Source organism: Branchiostoma belcheri, unplaced genomic scaffold, assembly GCF_001625305.1.
Source record: "Branchiostoma belcheri isolate BF01 breed outbred unplaced genomic scaffold, Haploidv18h27 scaffold50, whole genome shotgun sequence".
Taxonomy (NCBI): Eukaryota; Metazoa; Chordata; class Leptocardii; order Amphioxiformes; family Branchiostomatidae; genus Branchiostoma; species Branchiostoma belcheri.
The window spans coordinates 403,984-426,119 of record NW_017804132.1 but is presented as its reverse complement, the minus strand read 5'-3'; the positions used below and the strand labels follow the sequence as shown (position 1 = coordinate 426,119).

At 38.3% G+C, this 22,136-nt stretch overlaps 1 protein-coding gene across 1 annotated transcript in view; it reads right to left on the bottom strand.

Annotated features, from left to right (window-relative positions):
- Nucleotides 1-12,208: 12,208 nt before the first annotated feature.
- LOC109480379 (neuronal acetylcholine receptor subunit alpha-10-like) overlaps nucleotides 12,209-22,136 on the bottom strand; it is a 31,846-nt gene continuing 21,918 nt past the window's right edge. The window contains exons 3-8 of the mRNA XM_019782574.1: nucleotides 18,110-18,294; nucleotides 16,164-16,208; nucleotides 15,037-15,146; nucleotides 14,482-14,685; nucleotides 13,429-13,766; nucleotides 12,209-13,112 (exon numbers count right to left, since the gene is read on the bottom strand). Coding sequence (XP_019638133.1) covers nucleotides 12,475-13,112; nucleotides 13,429-13,766; nucleotides 14,482-14,685; nucleotides 15,037-15,146; nucleotides 16,164-16,208; nucleotides 18,110-18,294 — 1,520 coding nt within the window. The 3' untranslated portion in view covers nucleotides 12,209-12,474. The remainder of the gene's footprint in view (nucleotides 13,113-13,428; nucleotides 13,767-14,481; nucleotides 14,686-15,036; nucleotides 15,147-16,163; nucleotides 16,209-18,109; nucleotides 18,295-22,136) is intronic.

Sequence of the window (22,136 nt, the reverse complement as noted above, 5' to 3'; positions counted from 1 at the left end):
TAGTGCACTATGCACCAAGTAACATCTAGTGTCAGTGCACAGTAAACCAGTCAGAATTGCCCTGATGAAGATGACAGAAGGTCATCGAAACGTCGGCTCTTGAAAAATAAATGGCTGTGATAAAAAGAACTTTGCTATTCATTTATATCCTTTTTGATCGAAGACTTTCGTAATATCAATTTACACGTTTCTGGTAAGTTATCGGATAAAATAACACTCATACATATTTCGAAATTACGTAAAAAGTAATAAAACAATACATTTGCTCAAGCAGAGATTTCAGTCTTCTGAGATGTGTTGGTGAATGTTTTTACAACTGTTTTATATGATCATGGAAAAATACCCGATTGAAAGACATCATAGAATGGTGTAAGTTACCAGGTATTACAGCATGATTATTATGACCATCCAACATATAATTACACAGTAAGCATTAAGGGATACATCTTACAACATCCTACACATACCACCTACCGGGTTATCCTGTCAAGAAACAGTAACTAAGTCTCCACTCACTAACCTTAAATTATCACTGCTAAGGACGACATTACATACAAATTCCCCGAAACCAGGGCCGCTCAAAAGATACATCTATGTAGGCAAAACTATACAATTAGGATCAAACAAACTAATTACTACCGTAAATAATTTCATCAGGTTGGTAAACGACTGAATAGCAAAGTTCTTTCTATCACAACCATACATTTTTCAAGCCAACGTTTCGATGACTTTCTGTCATCTTCATGAGTATTGCCCTGATGAAGAGGACAGAAGGTCATGGAAACGTTGGCTTGAAAAATAAATGGTTGTGATAGAAAGAACTTTGCTATTCAAACTAATTACTAATTTAGAAAAAGATACGAATACGAAAAAAAAAAGCTCTAACGTACCTGAAGCTGCACCCAGACAGTCAAAATATACGCGGCATTTCCGTCTTAGTCATGACGAGATTCCGCCAAATCCTGAAATGCAACAGTCAACTTGAATGAAAAAAGAAATGTTTGAGTGGAACGTATATCCGAAGTTTTATACTTTCATTTCCTTTACTTCTTAGAAATATAAATGCTTCGCCACAGGAAACCTTTTAGGAAAATCCCCGGAGATGTGTGAAGAAATGTGGCGGGATAAGGGGTCCTTATATCCTGCAAATGTGGTCTGGGCCTTTCGGCGGTTTATAAACGTACCGAAAAGCTTGATAAATGACCAAAAGATGGTTCTTAAACACACTTAATGTTGGTACATAAATTTCCTATAGTAAAGTTCTCTTGGGAACGTAATATAGATAAATATGGTATTTACCTAGCTTACTTTTCTTACGTATTTATCAAGCTTCTTCATATGATTCATACTTGTAGATTGCCCAAGAATCTGATTCGTATTCTCAATGGTTCGGTTGATAAATCTGAGGGAGGTTTGGGTACATGGGAACATAGCTTATAAGTCCCATGGAAGTATAGAGTTTCGATTTGATTAATACTTTGATATATGATGTATACTTATCTATATGATTCATGCGTTTCGGAATACATCTATCAGCAGCGACACATGTACTGTGATATATGTATATACACATGTTTATACACATTTTCTGTTTAATTATTGTGTTTAAGTATGTTTTATTTATCTTTAAATCCGAGATCTGACTGTAACCATGGTGTAAGCTATATTGTGAGGAAGCCATACAATTGCATGAGTACCATGAGTAACCTTGTATATGTAATTACCTGTATCTAATTAACTTTCATTGGGGTAGAAGCTAGAATTGTGTCCCAGTTTCGGGGTCTTCACTACTGTAATTCACTTTACGTTCATGGTAGCAAAAGTTGACGGCCTGAGAAAAATGGACATGTTCAAGTAACTATATATTCACGGTGGCGACAGGTGCAGGAAAAAGGAAGTCAAGGAATTATCTTTTAACTGTAATGATAAGTCCACAGTACAGACGTGACAGTGAAAACAGTGAACATATCAGTACAGTGAAAAAAATCAGGAATTACAGTAATCAACCGAATGATGACGTCAGCCCTGTTCTGACATCATCATAGCCCATAGCGCCGTATCGAAGCAATTTTCCAAGCAAATAAGTCTGTAATTATTACCCGGGATAACAGAGTGACGTCTATATCTATATGACATACGTCAATGATAGAAGCCTCTGTGTTTAATCATCTTTTCCTCCAGTCATTTATGTAATTACAACCTTACGACACTAAACCTCAGACAAGGACGGTCTAAGCTAATTATTAAGGCAGGGTCGTCCTTTGATCCAAATAGATTATTAGGTAATTTCATGACCTTATGAAGTTTAAATTTGAATTAAATTTAATAAAACAATAGATCACTGCTACCACAGGTAAGTTAGTGCTTGGGATATGCTAATTAATTTACTTTGTAAAATATGTTAAAACCATTCTTCGATTGTTAATGCCTATATCTGAGATACATTTTAGATTCTGACGATGTGTGTATACCGATATGATGATTATGTATGCAATTTTGTATCTCTAATAAGGCCTCGCTTCACAAAAAATACTCAATGCTAGTTTTGCAAACACGTGCATTTTGAATTTTAGGGTGCATTTTACATAAATGCCTTGGTCAATGGATTCTTTTGTATGAATGTACAGACATGTTTATGATGTTATTTTTAAGTGTTAATTTATAGAATTGTTGTTTTATGTGGCTGGCTTGTGTTGTGGGAGGTAATTTGGGCAGATGGTTGATATGAAGCATGCGTCAGGTGTGAGTCAGGTGTGAGTAAGTGGGGAGGTATAAGGAAGAATTCAGGAAGTGCAATGATACATATGCACTTCGATTACATTATCACTTTACACACCTAAGTAATACAGACAAATTCACATTTTTAATGAACTTAGACAAACCCTCGATTCTTAAACTTGTATGTTCTTATCTTTTCAACATCACAGAGAAGCGAAGAGAAGTCGAAATTATGTGACAGACTGTAGTGCTAGTACTAGATTGATCTTGTTGTATATATATTTGTGTACTCAGGTTAACCTTTGTACTTAACCCAGTGGGTATGTTTGTACAATAAAGGTCTTCATTCATTCATTCATTCATTCATCCATTCATTATTCAATCCCTTTCACAATTCCAATACATTCACAAATATCCAAGCACATTCATGTGTCTGCGAACTTGAAAAATACGAAGAGCCCAAATAATCGAATTTCCGAATTCTTGTCCTTATTGCTGGTGTCAGAAAGTTTTGTTTTTAATCATCTGCATCAAAAAAAATTCTGTGTAGAAATGTATTTGGACGTTTGACTTGGAATAATGATGATGTATAATGGGGTGTACCATACTGTCTGCTTCTCGTAATTACATTATTAAACCATAAATTGGATTCCCGTGACAACGCTATCTCTTTAGTAACGGGAAATTACTTTGCTGGTAGAAAGTGCCTCATGGGTGGAGACGATTCGCGTCCGTACGTGCATTTATAACATTGTACGTAGGGACGGCTTGACATGACTACATGGATGACATCCTCTAGGAACCCAAGAACTGGTGCAGACGTGCGAATTAAAAGAAATTGTGAAATCTAAATGGTCATGAAGATTAAACTAATGGCTAAAGAGTATGATATGGCGAAAACTGCATCCTTTATTTTGATTTCTTCACATTTTCTTTTTTCCCCCAATTTTTCTGTTTGCAATTTACGGCATATATTTGCTCATTTTGAACCTGCGTTTACAGCATGGCCAAATTTTTTACGTGTCATCCATGTAATCCAATCAACGAACAAGACGTATGTTGTGATAAAATACCCCCTTTATGGTTATGACGTCGGTACAATTCTTTGGGGATCTTAACAACAATAAGGTGATATATCAATATGATCTACTTTTTGATACATCACGCTGTACATAAAAGAAACTAATAAATGTAGTTCAATGCATCCTTATGTCATAAAGAAAAGACATTATATCTCCCTCGGCGATCATTGTGGTTTTAACTTTTCTCTACTGTATCGTTACAGTCAAATAGTATGGATTGTAGCTGATTTTATTTGTCCCTAAACGCAAGAAAAGAACATGAAGGATCTACCTGTTATTTATAAAGCAAGCTTTCAATGCGTTGAGGAAGTTACATGATTGTGGTAAGCACCGTTTCACATGAGATTTACATAGCCTGTACATAAACACGTTGAGATGTGCAGATGTGGTGAATACTTGCTACAGAGCGGAGGGGGGGCGAGGTAGTCTTGTGTTTGGTGACTCTAGAGTACTCTCCAAGCAGAGGTTGTGGGGGAATGATCGTTACATTTTTATATATGGCCTTTTTTTTGTCCTGACCCCCACCCACCACCGTCGGTGGCCGCGGAACTTCTCTGGCTAATGGATACTGCCTGGCCAATTTGATACTGTCTTTTTGCCACCGAGGGGGATCTGCTTGGAGATTAACTCTAGAGGTTCTGGGTTCGAATCCCCAGCAGGCCCCAAAGTTGTGCCCTTGGGAAAGACACTTTGCACTTATCTTTTTATCAGGTAAACATGAGTACCTTAAGGGACGTCTCCTCTCATTGTTCGTTAAACTGAAGGAACCATGTTTGGGGAGAGCTACAAATTAATCATTTAAGAACACACTACGTTTTTCGTAATTTCTAGAGGTCCTTCTTGGTGTGAGTGGTTCAAACTACATTCTTGTGTTCGGGTTGACATCTTTTCAATGGGGTAGTCACCTGTTGTGCCAATCTTTCAAAAATGTCCTAAATTTCATTAAATTAAAGTTTACCTTTGTGCGAATTATATTTTGATTTAAACATTAATAGGCTCTTTAGTTTGAGCGTTAGTGCGGATCACGAAATAACAGTAGTATTGCGATAAAGAAAATCGTTATTCACTATGGTTTTCAGGTATACATTGTACAGGTATGTTATTTGAGCTTTTTCTGCTCAGCATGCAAAATGTACATGCCACCGCAGGACTGGAATAAAGATTTAATTCCCCGTCATGCCATTTCTTTTGCTGACATCTATTGACGCTTAATGTATTTTTATAACAGTCATTTAGCTATCTACTGTCTGCAGAGCTTTTGTACTCAATAGTTTGTGTCTGTTTTGAACCATATCGCTGCTGAGAAACAATCCCCTGTGGCGTGTAGGCAGACATTATGAAGCAACAACCGGGTGTAATGTAGCGTTTGGTTGCTGGTTTGGGAAATTAGCTTCTATGTAACCGTGCTACTTTATGATTTTCACTACCTAATTAGAGTCAGAATATGCGTTTAGAAGATATAGCGGCGAGCTTAGTAAATGGCAGTAGACACGTTACCGCAATTTTGCCAACTTTCATCCCAGAAGCGAAAAGTATTTCACACATATGCGAAGTAATCATGACTCGAAGAAAAGTTTGGTGTTAAAGTCATTCAATGTTTTTCAGACGACATGACTAGATTTTCAAGGTCAATTTTCTCGTCATTATTTTAATGAATGAATGGATCTATTATTGCGTATTGCTATCCAGATGTAATAACTGCACATGTGATCTAGGGCATGTAAGACATGGATTACAGAACACTAACAATTCTAACGCTAAATACTAAAACTCTATCTATAAAAATTACACAGTGTACTATTGTTCATCTACTATTAAGCATTAATATAGAAAGTTAATTCAAACCAAGCCTATAGCATACTGGAATCTGTGAGAAAAAAATGCCGTGCTTGTCACTGACGGAAAACCGTTGCTTGTCGTGTGTTATCTGGTTATAGCTATATATGGGTGGTACCAAAGAATATAGAGACACCTCATGTGCCTCAAGTATGAAATAATAACAGAAATGTGCTACCAAATGGCAGTAAATGTAGAAATAGAAGTCAGATTTTCTCATCTGGCATACATTGTTTTTGCTACCCTGAAATTGCATCGGATACCTACGTCCTTTGTAGTAAAAAAAAAGTAGACGGAAAAATGCATATTTAACAATTGCAGACAATAATTTCAGAAGAACATTGATTCAGCCTTTGGGCTACAACTGTCTGATGGCATTAGTCTATAAACGCCACAAGTATGGATTTTTGACAACGGAATGTTGAAGGTTTTCAGGCGAACAGACAAGATTCCATTTTCGACTTCTAAAGGAGAAAAAAAGCATTAAAGATGTCCTGGGGGTCGACGTGTTGAAAAATCTTACCAGGCTTCAAGTGTGTTATCTGGAATGGAAAAGTCTATGATATCATCGTCGTTTAAAGCTTTTTTCGGTTACAAGTGTAGAATAATCAGTTAAATGGCGAGGACAGTAACATGACTAATAGCTTACCAGATTTAAAGTGTGTTATCTAGAAATGGGACGTCTGTACAATGCAGTTTCCCTTGGCATCAATACTATAGGAAGCCGGTAACTTTGCTGATATTACGGGGTAAATGAAGAAGACAATGATACCATCATCGCATTAAACTTTTTTTTCAGGTTTATGTATAGAATAATCATTAAAATGGCGAGGACAGTAACATGACTAATAGCTTACCAGATGTACAGTGTGTTATCTGGAAATGTGACATATGTACAGAACAGTTTGCATTGCATAAAATACAATACGGGGTCGGTAACGTTGCTGATATTACAATGTTGATGAAAAAGACAATGATACCATCACGGTTTAGAGCTTTTTTCGGGTATGTGCACAGCATAATCATTAAAATGCCGAGGACAGTAACATGACTGATAGCTTCAGAGTTTTTAACTGTGTTATCTGGAAATGTGACAAAGCAGATTGCGTTCACATCAACCGCAGGAGGTCAGTAACTTCGGGACTGCATAGTTTTAATGGCTATGGTTTGTTTCCAGAACTTTTTTTATTATTATTATTATTAAATTTATTTTCAGTTGCAATTTTAAAGCAATACGGTATTGATGTGGTATTGAACATTAGAATAGACACAAATCTTGCCATTTTGATGACAGAGACAATGATACCATCACTTTTTAAGGTACACCTACAAAATGATAAAAATGGCTAGGACAGCAACGGTTTTTATATCAAATCTCAACAGATGTAAAGTGTGTTATCTGGAAATCTGTCATATGTGTTCACTTAAATAAAGTAGGGGGCCAGAACGTTGGTATACGTAATAGTAAAATGGTGATGAAAATGACAGTTCACTTTTCAAACCTTTTTTTCAGGTATATGTACAAGGAGGTCATTGAAAATGTCGAAGATAGTCACATAAATGAAAGCAGGACGGTGATTTAAAGTGTGTTATCTCGAAATGTGACATATAAACAAAGCCCCATACCGTTGAAGGTCCATAACTTTAGGACTGAATGGTTATCTACTGTGCACAGGACGTTCTCGGAATCTATCGTCCACACTTGATTCATTTGGAATTGCAGCGTATAAGCATTAAAGTTGGCCCGGAGGCTAGTCTAGTCTGATATTGGATTTTAGAAGAGACAAAAATGATACTGATAGTGCAGTGTTGATGACAATGTTATCATTACCGTTTAAAGCTTTTTTCAGCTGTTTATAGAGAGCGACCATTAAAATGGCGACGATAGTAACATGAATAATGGTTCAGCAGACAAGACGGTGATTTAAAGTGTGTTAGGTTATCTGAATTGTGACATACATAGAAAGTAGAAGACCGGTAGTAACGTAGGAAACTTAGTTAGAATCTCCTGTGTTTAGCACATTTTTATGTACAAAATTAAAGAACACGGGCAACACAGATTTGCATATTTCCACGTCACACAACACATTTATTACAAATTAATGAGTCACCATTGGAGGTAATTTGCACCTAGAAGCTTTGTATAATACATAAAGTAAAGAGAATTGACTTACCGCAAAGTTGCTCCCAGAAATTCGTCAAATCTTTAGGAGAAAGACACGATTCTCTGGTGTTATTTATATTGTTTTAACATCAGATAAGGCTCTAATGTTGTCGATGCCGCTGCTATGTGGTCGATAAACATTATTCTAATCAACGAAAGCGGAAGAAAATACGTCTCATTACATTGGTGGCTAATCCCATAAGACAAAATTACATTATTAAGATGGGGCCTGTCTTACGTAAAGACAGGTTTCCAGTGGTTTGTCAGGGAGCATACTATAATCTTTACTGTATTAACCCTCAAACCACGGTAGGTTTTTTGCGACGAATCTTACCGTATGGGGTCAAAACACTAAAATAATTTGCACAAATATAGCTTTTTGTGAATGTATTTTGTGATTTTAAAGAATATGGAGTTTCATTAATCTATAAGGGACGATTTGACATAATTAGGTGTGGATAATTTCTGCTCATTATCATAATTTATGCACCTGAAACAAGATGCCTTCAGGTAGCCATGTCAATGACCTTTGACCCCAAGTCTATAGGAAACTAGGTCTAGGGTCACAATTTGAGTTTTCTGAGTCAACAAGTTGAGGTAATTCGAACGGCAGCAGAAAACTCAAGCAAACATATTACCTAAAAGAATCTTCACGACAACTTCAAGACTCACATCCACTCCCACAGCGGCATAACTCTGAACCCTGCAGAAATTTTCACCGATCAGTACCCCCCCCCCCAAACCAAAAAAAAAATTAACAACGTAGACGCACAAAAGAGGCCTCATTGCAGTGTGCATAGGTAAATAGCCATACTGTTATGCATTAGAAATTCCGATACATTCGTTTATTGCAACCCCCTGATCTTATCGCAAAGGGTAATTTTGAGTAAACTGATATTATTTCATTCCCATACCTATCCATTAACAGCATATTACATTATCAGGATACTACTAATAAAAGTTATTGAATATTTCCTTTTTTACATAACTGATTGGGTGATTGATCAATCTTTTAGGAAGAATCAATATTCTAGCATCAGTTGAGCTGGGTCTTAATTACATTAAGGATGCATGGAAAGCGTCCGGTCACCAATTACGTAATTGGCAAAACTTGAAGAGAAAATTGCTTATGTCAAAAGTTTTTTGTTAATACTCTAATTACGTATTCAGTTGTGCTTGGATTTTTAATTACTTTTGCCATCATAAGTGCACCATTCTCAATGTCGTGTCATTGATCATATTATGATTACATTTTGCGGTTAACTTAAAATTGTTTCAAAGTAATCTTGTAACTTATCATCTAACTTATCAGGCATTTGTCACAGAGGTAATACAGCAGTGGTCTGAAGTAAATCCAGCTGCAAAGATATTCCAAATGGCGTATACTAGTATAGTATATATTGCAGAAAAAGAATGTGTTTGAAAATGACGTATACTGCAGAATGGGAAATAGAAAAAAAACATTAAATGCCAATTTTATATTTATATAGAATATTATATATATATATTTTTCCTGCCCTCCTTGTCATAAATGATTATAAATATCTTTATTCACATATATTCTAAAAGACAAGCGCTGAAGGTCAGAATCAATTAAAAAAGGGGCGGTTAGAATTTAAAATCCCTTTATGTGCCGAGAGCACGAGCGGTTTGGTATTCGCTTTCCTGCATGTATAATTCCTAGGAGGACTAGTCTAACTATCTCTCTTGTGACAAGATCTGCAGTTGGCATCTTTACAAGACGTAAGGCCTAAAAACCTTAATGTGATGTTTCTGGTTTCAATTTTGAAAAAAAAGTATCGATAGGAAGGGATTTCCTTTTTTTTGGGGTTTTATGAGTTTTGGCAAAAAATGGTCCAACAAATGATGTGTCAAGAATGTAAACACGTATTTGCTTGTGGAAAAAATATTTCACCTGATTTACTGAAGAAAATCGCATTAAGAATGACGGATGTGTACCCATGGTCCAGCCATTAACAAGTACTCCCCACTGTGGCTTTTCCAGCAGATTGAATTTATCCCCAAAGCCGCATAAACACATAAATATTCCAGATTGTCAAGTAGCTAGAAACTAAGGCAGAAACAGATTAGCTTAATATTGATTGATTAGTTTACCAATTTAAACAAAATTTAAACGTTACATTGCAGTATACTAGGGCAAAAACCGTAGGGCTGGACAGCCGCTGGTGCAATCCCCGGTTTCTTGACCCCCCCCCCCCCCCTTAATCGACCTTTAATTCCTTCTGGCTCCCGGAGTGAACCTTGCACCTTCAAGATGACCAATTTTCTTGAGTCTGACTTAATAAAATTCTGTCATTCTGCTGTCCATCTTCCAAAACCCACGTACTGTCAACCAACAAGACAAGTATATACCCAGCTCACAGAACAACCAATATATACCTCCCAGCAACTAAAAAAAGGTTTTTACAAAAGACAACAATAACAACCATGAAAAAAGCGACTGCTACGATAAAAACACACACAGGACTCCATTCCATCGGTAAATATAAATTTAATATTCACAGTATTACTTTAAAATATACACAGGTAAGCGATTTTGTGTTCATTCAACTACTGCAAGATTGTGCAAGATTGTACCCACCAGACTTACATGCAGTGTCCTTACCGGATTGGACTTACAGTGATGTGTTGACTTTTAGCATATTTTGTAGTCAATAACACCAATTCTATACCCCATATGATACAAGTAATCGCGGTTTTCAGACGCACATGTACACAGAAAGGCGGTTATTAGCAATATAAGAATATTTCAGAAACCTAACTGTGTGCCGGCATTAAATGTCTTGCCGCTGTATAGCCCATTCCATTTTTTGTAGAAACATCACTTCGTACCAAAAGCCCAGAAAACACGCATCATGGTGCATACAAATGACTTCCATCATAATGACAATATATTCATTTTCAGATACTAGCGTCATTTCGGCTTATGACGTCATGAGACCACAGTCCAAGGAAGACAGTTCGTGATGTTGGCCCAAAACGAGGCTTGGGCGCCATTTTGTTTTGTGCTCTGTTTAGAGGGCACGTTAGAGCTTTGAGAAGTTCATTTCAAAACATCTACCACTACCGGAAGTACAACAAAAATAGACATCAACAGTTTTGAATCATTTGCTAGTTTATGCATACGGTAAACGCAAGAACGTTGTCTGTTTTATTGGTCATGATATCTACTTAATAAAGTATGAAAGACGTACCTAGGCTTTGCGTAAGGAGAATTGAACGTCTGATCAGGCCTGCTGAACTTTGTACTTATAAACAGAGCTATACAAGGAGCGTACAAGAAATATCCCTATTCTTTTTCACCCCCATTAAACGTGTATATATTGACATACGTGTGGCATTACTGTAACACCATTACATGTCAAGTGAATTCAATAGCACTTTTACGGGCGTATACAGTCATTTACATTGAGGGACATGAACTAATTATGAGAAGCACTTGCGTAATGCTTTAAGTCGTTTATATATTTCGTGCATTGGTACTCTTGTTTACTTCTTGGTTAGAATCGTAAGAGTACATTGTACACCACAGTATCATATGACGTATATGTACACATATATGTAGAAGGGTTACTTTTTTCATTATCAGACCTCCCGTCATCATATAGACTGTACCTGCGAAGGCAAAACGTCCATGATGACCATTGAACGATAGCAATGAGTCATTCCACAGGAAAAATTAACATTGTCTAGTGTAAGACTTTGTCACACATATGGTTTACCAGTTGCCGAGGTCCCCCTTGAAACGTTAGGAAAAGGTTAACTGCTGTCGGCTGGTGTTGGCCAGGTCGCCTACTGTTTGGCTGCGCAATCCGAATGTTTCAAAATGTTTCAAACAACCTTGGTCTGCTGGCGTTTGGAGAAAGATTCTTAACAGGGTTTTAAGGTGACATGGCGTTGCAAAATGGTCTAGGTGATAAAAATTGTCTACGAGGGATCTTGACCTTTGGCCTATACCACAATGCATCATGTCTGCACATGCGCAGAAAACTGCGCATACCATTGTATAGTTTACGAAACACATGTGCAGTGCCTGTGTGATACAGTAAATACATTTGTATGTTTCAAGTTCCTTTCGCCGACCTCTGATATAAATCACGTATTCAGCGGTGATCTACAATTTAACGAATATGTTGCACAATTGTATAATATGAATATTCATTCTTTACCTTTCCGTACAATGTATCTATATTATCTTGACTCAGTTTTATTGCAGTAACCAGCAGTTACCGCTGTTAATCGCCTTCTTCCCATCCAGTTTCTGTGTTTTAAAAGGTACCGCATGTTGAATACGTCGCATTTCTCTCGTTGTGCCCCTCTTTAATTCTGTATTAAACGAGACCCGTTTAATACACTTACTAGATAGAAGAAGCTTAAGTCCAAATGCGCATCGTTCCCTCATCTTGAAATCAAACTGTACATGCATTTCTTTTTTAACTATGATTACCTTCATTTTTTTCCATTTAAATCCGATGCGCCGATAATGATAGATATAATCTTGATACGTACGTAATGGAATATGCAACTGTGAGGCGTGAAAAATGTTCATCGGATATTGAAGGGCAAAAGCAATCCATCGATGTTTTAACAAAGCTAAAAATCATCCCAAGGCAATGATATAGAGCATAGTAAATTTTGCTTCATTGAGCTCGATTAGCGGTTGTACTGTTTAACAGCCGGGTAGAAGATGGCGATGGAAGAGGAGATACTGGAGATGAGGAGGCACAGCCACAGAATCCGGTTCATCCATATTGCAGTCTTGTGCCACAGCTTTCTTCGGACACGGTTAGTTTTCTTAGCCTCTAGATGGGCCTCCAGCAAAGAGAGCACATTCGCTAGTTTGTCGTCCTTCTTTTGTCCCTTGTCGGAGTAGTTGTCGTCAGATTGTGGAGTAGCAGTGCTGCAAGAGTCGGGGATGTCTAGGCCGGGGTCGTCTGGAGTTTGGCAGTCGCCATTTTGACAGTCGCCATTTTGACAGTCTCCCTTCGCCGAGCCGTTCTCGCAGCGTAACGCGAGACCATCGCCGGAGATCACGTGACCATTCGTGTGAGCGTTCACGCTGTCCTCGCTGGCAGATTTGTGACTGTTCTCACAAGTGGGCGGCACTTTGGTAGGCGTGGCCTGTTCCTTCTGCCCCGTGGACTGCACTACCACCATGGTCAGCAAGGGGGACTCCAGGAGTCTTCTCAGCCAATTGGGGACTTCTTCGTCACTCTCGTGAATTCTGATCACGCATACTGTCGCGAGAGTTGCCATCCCTACTATGATTATAGACCCAGTGTAGAATTCACCTAAAGAAGGTAAATAGATGTAAATATTACACGAAAAGTAGTGCATCATAATTAAATCCTATTAATAAACCTAATTCAATTGTCGGGAATGCTAAAATATTTCACCCACATTAATATTTCTTATCGATATTCTTAGCGTAATGTCTCCGGTATTGGGTTGAGTTGACCGGGGAGTTGGTCGAGTTTACTTTGTAGAGTTGGTAATGTTCAGAGTAGTCGACTAATCCGAAATTAGCACTTTTACATGTCTGCAGTGCCTTTCTATATCGTAATTGTAAAACATCCCCAAAGAAAGAAAGCACCATATTGTACTTGCCTAAAATCGACACATCCCCAGAGGACGGCGGCATGTTTTCTTGTATCATCAGCAGGTACACTGTAAGCGCAAGCAGGGAAGTCACTTCCAACTGAATCCGCACGGCGGCGTTCGTGGGCAGGAAGAACCCACCCAGCACGATGACCAGGCATGACAGGCAGGGCAACACGTAGGTGAAGATGTAGTAGTCGGCTTTACGGCGCAGACGCATGACGTAGCGTACGTTAGGGTACGGCTCACTACAGCAGGAGTAGTAGTTCAGCTCCCTGTACACAGACATGCTCAACAGTTCCCACTCTCCGTTTTCAATGATATCACGGGTGTCTCCATAAGGCACCCTGCAGAGAAAAAATTCAAAAGCTTTTGTTCAATCTGATACAGAATTATAGATAATCAATCAATTAATTAATCAATCAATCAAATGGTGTATTCATAAAAATGTGTTGCAGCCAAATGCCAAAATTTCCCTCCGTACATTAAGTATATTGCACTTAGACTTAGTTTAACCCTATCTAGACCGGGGGGGGGTAAGGGGGGTAAAAGTGCCCGCGCCAACTTTTATGTCACGTAGCGTCTGAACGGCTAGAGCTAAAACGGCCAAACTTGGTGACTTATCCTAGAATATTGTTGGGATATTTACATATTCATGAGCTTTCAAACTGAAAGCTAATTCGCACAAAGAAAGTCACTTCAATGAGTCTATCAGCCATGTTAGAACTTAGAGATGGGTGAAGTTGATTTCGGTAACTCACAGATGAATGAAGTTGATTAGGGTGATAACGTAAAGCTAATTTATATATATACAGCGACATTGAAGTGTCTATCAGTCACTCATGTTAGAACGTACAGATGAGTGAAGTTGATTTGAGTGAAAACTTATTTGCATATACATGAGCCTTCAAACGGGAATCTAATTTGCATATAGACAGTGACATTGTGTCTATTTCTTTTAGATAAACTTACAGATGAGTGAAGTTGATTTGGGTGACTTACAGATGAGTGAAGTTGATTTGGGTGACTTACAGATGAGTGAAGTTGATTTGGGTAACTTACAGATGAGTGAAGTTGATTTGGGTGCCGTCGTAACTCCAGGACCCCAGCAGCAGCTCACACTGTTGATGGTCGAACGGGAAGAACCTGGTGTTGATGTCACATGACGTCTTGGCCGTGAGGGGCTGAGGCCACTCCACCAGCCCGTTTGATTGGACGATCACGTCAGTCAGGTGACCGAGTTTTCCGGTACTGATCTCATCAGCGCTGGGTTGGAGAACAAAACACACTTTTGATTGTGGATCCCAAATTAACTCAGCACAACAGTACTTATTAGTGACAGTTGCCATACAATTTCAGTTCAGAGTGGTAAAACATTATTTCTAATGTCAACTTTCTGTCTATTTTTTAAATGTAGCTGTTCATTCTTTAAAACGTATGTTAAAATCATTCATAGTTTTTTTTTTACTTTTACTTACTTTTTTGATGAAGAGAAGCACACTCAAAGAAAACCTTCGTACCAGGAGGGCACAGCCAACACAAGAACTACCATAGTCTGTCACTATCAACAGTTTTATGAATTTTTATTAATTTTACTTAAAAGTAAAATTCCCTTACTTGTTGTACAAGTAGATATCGGGAAGCCAGATGTCCTTACACGGAATCCTGATGACGCTCTGACCGCCATGTTCCTCTGGGAACCACGTTAAGAACTCGTCTGTCCACAGCTGGAGTGTAGAGGAAACTCTGTATCTGTTACTGTATAACGCTATTGGTGACACTTATTATCATTTAGGTCACACTTGTTCAATTTTATGGATGACATCCGCGCTCGCTATGACGCTCGCGTGTTCTAAAAAAACCACATCCTCCGAGGCTCTGGCCTGGGTGCCATCCTCCGTAGTCCATGTAGCTAGCAACGTTTTAAGTATCATCCACAACTTTTCGTCAGTGCATGATTATAACGGAATCGGTGATTGAACTGGTTGATCCAAAACTTATTCATTAATATAAATGATGTGAAGAGAATTTTTACATCAGTAATATACAGTTCAGTTCACAAGTTTAGACAGTCTATTATGGATTGTTAAACAAAAACTGTGTAACAATTTCTTCGTCTATCTAAACGCCCGTCTGTGTCTCAGGTTCCTTGTGCATCTCACTACCTGGATGTCTAACATTCATCTGGGGATCATCAAAGAAAGACCTTGAAATAACAACTTGCAATGACTAGTCCCATTTGGGTTCTACTTGAAATGATTGTTTAATCGATTCAGCTTAGTACATCAACGATTTTCCCTGGTCTCTAAGCTGTGTATTAGCTACGCTGATTTTACAGTCAGCCACCTGGCGTCGTTAGTATCGACCCAAGGACGCCATCTTGTTTCTGTAGATGGCCGTTACCATTTAAAACGATCGATGCCATATCGTTGAATGGTTGACGCCATATCTAATCGTATTATAACTCTTGAGAGGGAAAAACATTTAAGATATAAAAAGTATTTTACATTACATTTGCATTTGTACGGCGGTATCGAGAAAAATTAAAGCACAAGTTCAGATTCGAATCCGGGTCAGAAATCCTAATCTTAAAATCTTGATACTGTACGCTACGAGACATTACAGTGTTGAATTATTATTACCATTATTGAAACTTTGGATCACAATATTTACTACCAAAACGTACGGACAAAAGTATGTCATATGTCGTGTTGTTTCAAATCAAAGTAGAAGTCCAAACTTACCAGTCTAACCCAAAGCACTGTTGTCAGTATTTGGTCACGCTCCGACTGAAACAACACAAGAAAGCCGTTATAGAATATTCAGACATCACAGAAAAAACATTCATGTATAAGTTGTATTGATAAGCCATAACGTCACATGCAGTATGTATCATGACATGTCAGAATTTATGAAAGAAAAAGTATTTTAAAACGTAGTTAACAAGAAAGGTATCATTTTCAAAGCAAATGCATAATGTTTACCTTCGCATATGGTCTGCTCTGTTAATTCTTACTCAATTCAAACACATTCAAATATCTAATGACAGGAGTCTAAATTCCTCAAACTATAAGATTGCAGCATTGTGTATTGGATGTTGTTCCTAAAGAGGCTGTAAAAATGCTTTGTAGCTGTGGCATTTTTGACTGATGAAGTGTAACTTAAATTCTGCTTTACCGTATTCAAATATTTACTTCTCATAAACGAATAAAATATATCGTGCAGCACACCTTCCAAATACTGACATAAGTACTAAAAAAGATATAGATATAATAGAATGTTGCGATGATGTTCAGAAAGATCACAAAAAAGCCACTCGTTACGGCAAATAAGTTACGGGTATTTCCATCTATTTTCCATTTTCACCTTATCTTTTAATTTTTGACAAATGTGCAGCATTTATCTTTGCATGTGGACGTTACTGATACCATACTGACAATAAAACATTTTGAAAGATTAATGTTGCAGTAACGCCTCTAGCGGAATTATGTTGCATTAAATTGTCTAACACACCCGTTTGGTATAGGCCTTGAACGATAGCACTATACATTTGTAGGTATCTCTTAATACTAACAAATGCTGTACATTACTGTATGAAAAATTAGGTGGAATTTAGCAGATGACACTAACTGCCAGGTGAATTTGGTAATGGTTGTTTTAGACTATAAACGTCCCTTACATGAGTAAGCCCTTATTATCAAACTCAATATGTTATTTTAGCTATTACGTATTGGATTATGTCCATGGGTACGTTTGTGTTGGTTGTCTAAACAAGACAGATGCATGTCCAACAACTGCTGTCTCAAAGCATCAAATGGCAAAAGCAAACCATTACCGTACTTACCAGTTATTTACCGTATTTGGTAAATCCCACATTTTGTGGAGAGAACCCTGCAATTTCTAACTTTAGGTTGTAACTATTACGTGATTATGTCCTATGTATTCCCGTGAATGAAGAATGGTTCAAGCATATCTAACTCTGCCAGGCAAGGCTGATACTGGTTTCCTAAAACATCCAATTCGTCCAATACATCCAACTCCTCCGTTGGTGGAGGCATAAAACACGTTTTCATAACTCGAGTAAATAAAACTTAAATAAAAGCGCGGCTTGTAATAAAAAATTGAATAATACCTAAATTTAATAAATATAAAAAGTCCAAAAAAATATAAGACAGACGAAATGGGGTCATATAAAATAAATAGAGACACAGGTCCTAAACCTCCCACCCCATCTCATCCCTTGTCTGTTCAGGTAGGACATGAGAAGGATGAACTAAATCAAGAGGGTCCTAAATTTTGACTTTTTACTAATAATAACATATTGACATCCACATAGAGTCATCTGGACATTTTGTTTCACTTGACACTGTAAGGATTTTAGACAGTGAACAAGACTATTTCTCGTGGAGGAAGTCATTTACATCAGGGCCCATCACCATTTATTGAACCGGCACGGGGGCCGACATCGTCTACCAGATACCTTTGACCCAGTGTTGACGTCATGATCACACTTCAAAGAAGCCACGTGACAAACTTCACTGGGTCAGTCTACTGAGGAAGACCAGAGTGACTGGTCGAAAGCTGTAGGTGAGATAAGTTTTGTGTTGGACCAAAAGTTTTAACTTTAAACAAATAACATATTGAGTATTAATAATTAATTTTAGATGTATTAAAAGTTGTTGATACGCACCAGTCGTAAAACCTGCCTCAGGGCCACGTCCACCTTCACTTCCGTTGCCTGTCTGGCGTTCCGGACGGACCGGACACTGCTGTCGTAGTTCTCAATCAAAAAGCGCCGGAGCTCGCCGGCCATATCCGGACTCCTCGGCTCCAGTCCGGAACCAGATCCGGATCCATCTTCTTCCAAGAAGATTTCTAGTAAATAAATGAACTAGAAATGTAATATTTGCAAAGCAATTGTATTGTCTAGCCTAATGAACTACTGCTCAGTTTATTCTGTGTAATGTTGTGTAATGTTATGTGCCTGTGCTATGGGCCATTGAGCCTGAAATAAAACAATAAATAAATAAATATAAATAAATATTCTGACTAAAACACATTTATGAATATGGTGACTATAATCACCAACTTTCCTGCAACTTGCTACATAATGTGACTCAACAGCACAGGGTGTCTGCTACAGCACTAGTTACCTTAGAAACAGCCAACCACAGCCGAGCTTGCTCCCAAACTACTCCCAACCATGGGGGGGGGGGGATCTCGACACGACAGTTATCGGGAGGCCATATTTAACTATTATGAGACAGAGGCTTTAAAGACCCTCCGTTTTGGTAATGCCAATGTGCTCGTCATTCGGCTAACAGCATTTATGTGCACCACCCACTAATCCCTTTCTTAAATCTGATTGGCTTAAAACATGAAGCAGCACCCAAGCTTAATAGGCAGGAATCAAATTCAATCACATCGGACGGAGTCCCTGAAGGTGCTTTGTAAGATGTACTTAGCGAGACAGGTAATAATCCCCACGTCCTGTGTGATGAATAGGGTTGCAAGATTATCTCTGTGGCTTTTGATCTCCAGTCAGGTGAAATGATCCCCCAGCTTTGGTTAGGGACGTCCTCTCGGATTGGACATAAAGCTGGAGTTTCCATGTCTGAGGAGAACCACACTTCCAGCGCTGTCAGTGCCAATATTTGTATTCTATGGGTAGTTTATATAAGGGCAGTTTGAATGTTACGATGGTCTGACTTTTCTTACTGTGATAGACCACAGTTTTCATCATACGCAATCCTCGCACAGATTTTGCGATTGACTTTACTGTTAGGCCAGGCCAAGTCTGTGCTACTTCGTTAGGAGCATTGGTTATATACGTTATATGAGCTTTCAGCTTTACAGGCAATCAGGCCTGCCTTTGACCCGTCATTGTGAAGTTTTAATGGTGTGTTCGTATGAAGCGTGCGTGGTCTGGTCGTACTCTTACTCTGGACCAAGAGGTCGAAAGTTTGAATCCCGGCTGTTGTCACTCACTCGACATGCACGCTACTGGAAAGGGCATCTGAGGATGGCTATAACCCGTAGTTCACTGTTCGTTGTGCTTGTCGAAAAGAGCTACGATATTTCCCCAGGTTCAACTAACTTATAAATATTATACATGGCATCAGTGTCTTCTTTGTCACTGCCAATACTAAAGTAAATCTAAAAAGAAAACGTATATATATAAGTAATTCAGCTGGTTCCAGACTTTTACTGCAAAAGAACCTGATCTTTATAGTCACAGCATCAAACGTGCATGAAATGTCAATTTAAGTGAATTAACAGAAGGTTTTCATTCAGAACCTTCCCCATGCACCAACCGACTGATGTTCATATTTAGTTTACGACTATCTTTCTACATGGATCGAATCTAGTTTAAGTTAAATTTGAGTCAAATTGGAATGCCAATCACGACCCACCTACTACAGCACACATAATGCCACCTGCCAACCACGCCCCTATCTCATCTTAACACCTGAAAGTTTTAAACATATCGCAATGTCAGGTTGGTTGGAGCAGTTAAACATGTGTAGTAACCGACCTGGCCGAACTTGGGGGACGTTTGGCTAGTGTTCGGGAAGCCATATTCGTTAATGTGTGACAGGGGCTTTGCCCGACATGCATCGGGTACTGGAATTGAACATTGGATATTAACTATATGTATATCTAGCGTATTGAGCTATAAACTGGGCATACATGTATGTGTCATACTAATCCCCTGGTATAAATGGAGTCGGTTTGTGTACAAAATCTATCTCTTACCTATATCTGATTCAGTAGTAAACTTCGCTTGTTTGATTCTTCCATCTATCCGTCTTTCAAACAACGTCCGGACACTTTTATTTCAATACCACCTTATCGAAGTGCGTCCCATAAACTAGTTCCATTCGGCAGTCTACATCCATGAAATATAAATGTGTTCTTTTTTCATAGCCCCAAGCACTAGCTTTATACTCCAACATATCGATTTTTAGAAGATGGAACGACTTCGTGTGGAACGTAATGTCTTTTCTCTTTTCAGGGCAGATTAAAAGATGATAGAAAAATAGAGTACATTTTACAACGAAGGTTATATCAACGCTGAACGACCGGCAGTAGTTGCTATCGAGTTAGATATGATATTCTCTGGACTGTTTTAAAGCTTCAGTATGTAACATAAGGACGATGCAAAATAGAAAATGTTGTCATTTTTTTTACATAGTAAGCTGAATAAACTCTACTCCATCGCAAATTGGTGCTATTCAAGGGAAGTAGAGGTGGCAAAGTATGACGCCTTATGAGCATGTTAAAAAGCTGAAAACACAACTGTCGGCCATGTTTGTTTACATTCTGGTATACGTAGTTTGTGGTGGTACAACTAATTGGGTTCACCTCTTGTGGGCTATTTCAACCATAAATGTTAGAAATGGAGGTTAGTTACTCAAGTATGTTGAAACGTGGAAGTAAGTTTTCCATCATATGACATTTCATTTTTTTGGTGCAAAAGTGTCACATAATGTGTTATTTATTAATGTATTAGCCTCTCATGAATTTGAGCAATCTATTTCCAGGTACGAAATATTGTTCTAGGTCGCAGGTCTGTAGGTTTTTGTGCATAGATGGAAGAGTAGGGTGACAGCACGTTATTGCTGAAGATTGACAGGCAGAATAACAGGAGGTCAAAAGGTCAGTCACAGGAGATAGGGTGACCTTGAAGGTCACAGAATATGACCAGAAGGTATCAGAGGTGGACAGGGGGGACAGTTGGAACATTAAGTGACCATCAACCGTGAAGTTTTAGTCACATTCCCGATTAAAGTACAAAACCCACACATATTCCAGACAAAAGTGGGATTCCACTGTCTCGAGTAAAAATCGAACTCAGTATGATAGCATTTGGTGTCAAAATTAGTAGTCACATGCTGTTATCCGTTGCTCATCTTTATCCTCCTGCAAAAACTTGCAATAAAAATCATCAAGATTGAAATTCGTGCTGAAAATCTCCTCGGTTCTTACAATAAATTTACAAAAACCCAAAATATTTCCGAGAAATCTGAAATCTCCAATTTCTCCTTCAAACATGGTTTCACACTTGCATCCTTGCTAAAAAAATTAATATACATGTATTCACTTGGCGTACTCTAAGATTATGAGAGTGATAAATATCTTGACTTTCTTTATAATGTACGTTAATACTTTTTCAGAGGCGTTTCCAAGCCGTTATCTTAATGGATTAAGGGCCTAATCATAACAGTATGTGGTAAAATATAACGATTGACCTATAAAGGGTAGAAATACCCGATGGTCCAGGAAGTAAAAACCCGTATCTATCATGGATAATTTCATGCTCAGGTCGTAATGACATGAGAAGGTTGCTGCATATTTCGGTCATAAACATGGCAGGTGACCCAAATTCCAGGAAAGGAACCATCAATCTGTAGACCCCCCATGGCGATACAGCCTGTCAAAACCGCTGACTCTGATACATGTACCTCCTTACCCGGAGGTTTTGTGTTGGATTGCAGAGTGAGCTGTAGCAACCGTGGCATGACGGGTGGGAGGTGATTGTGACAGTTGATTGATAGGGAGACCAAGTCTGAAGGTGAACCAGCTTACATGATGGATCAAGTATGCGATATGTTTAGGAATTCAGGTTTAGGAAGTTTTTTTTTTAATATGCTATTAAAATGGTAAATTAAATCATCTCCTTCACAGTTCCAATACATTAACCCCCCCCCCGCCGC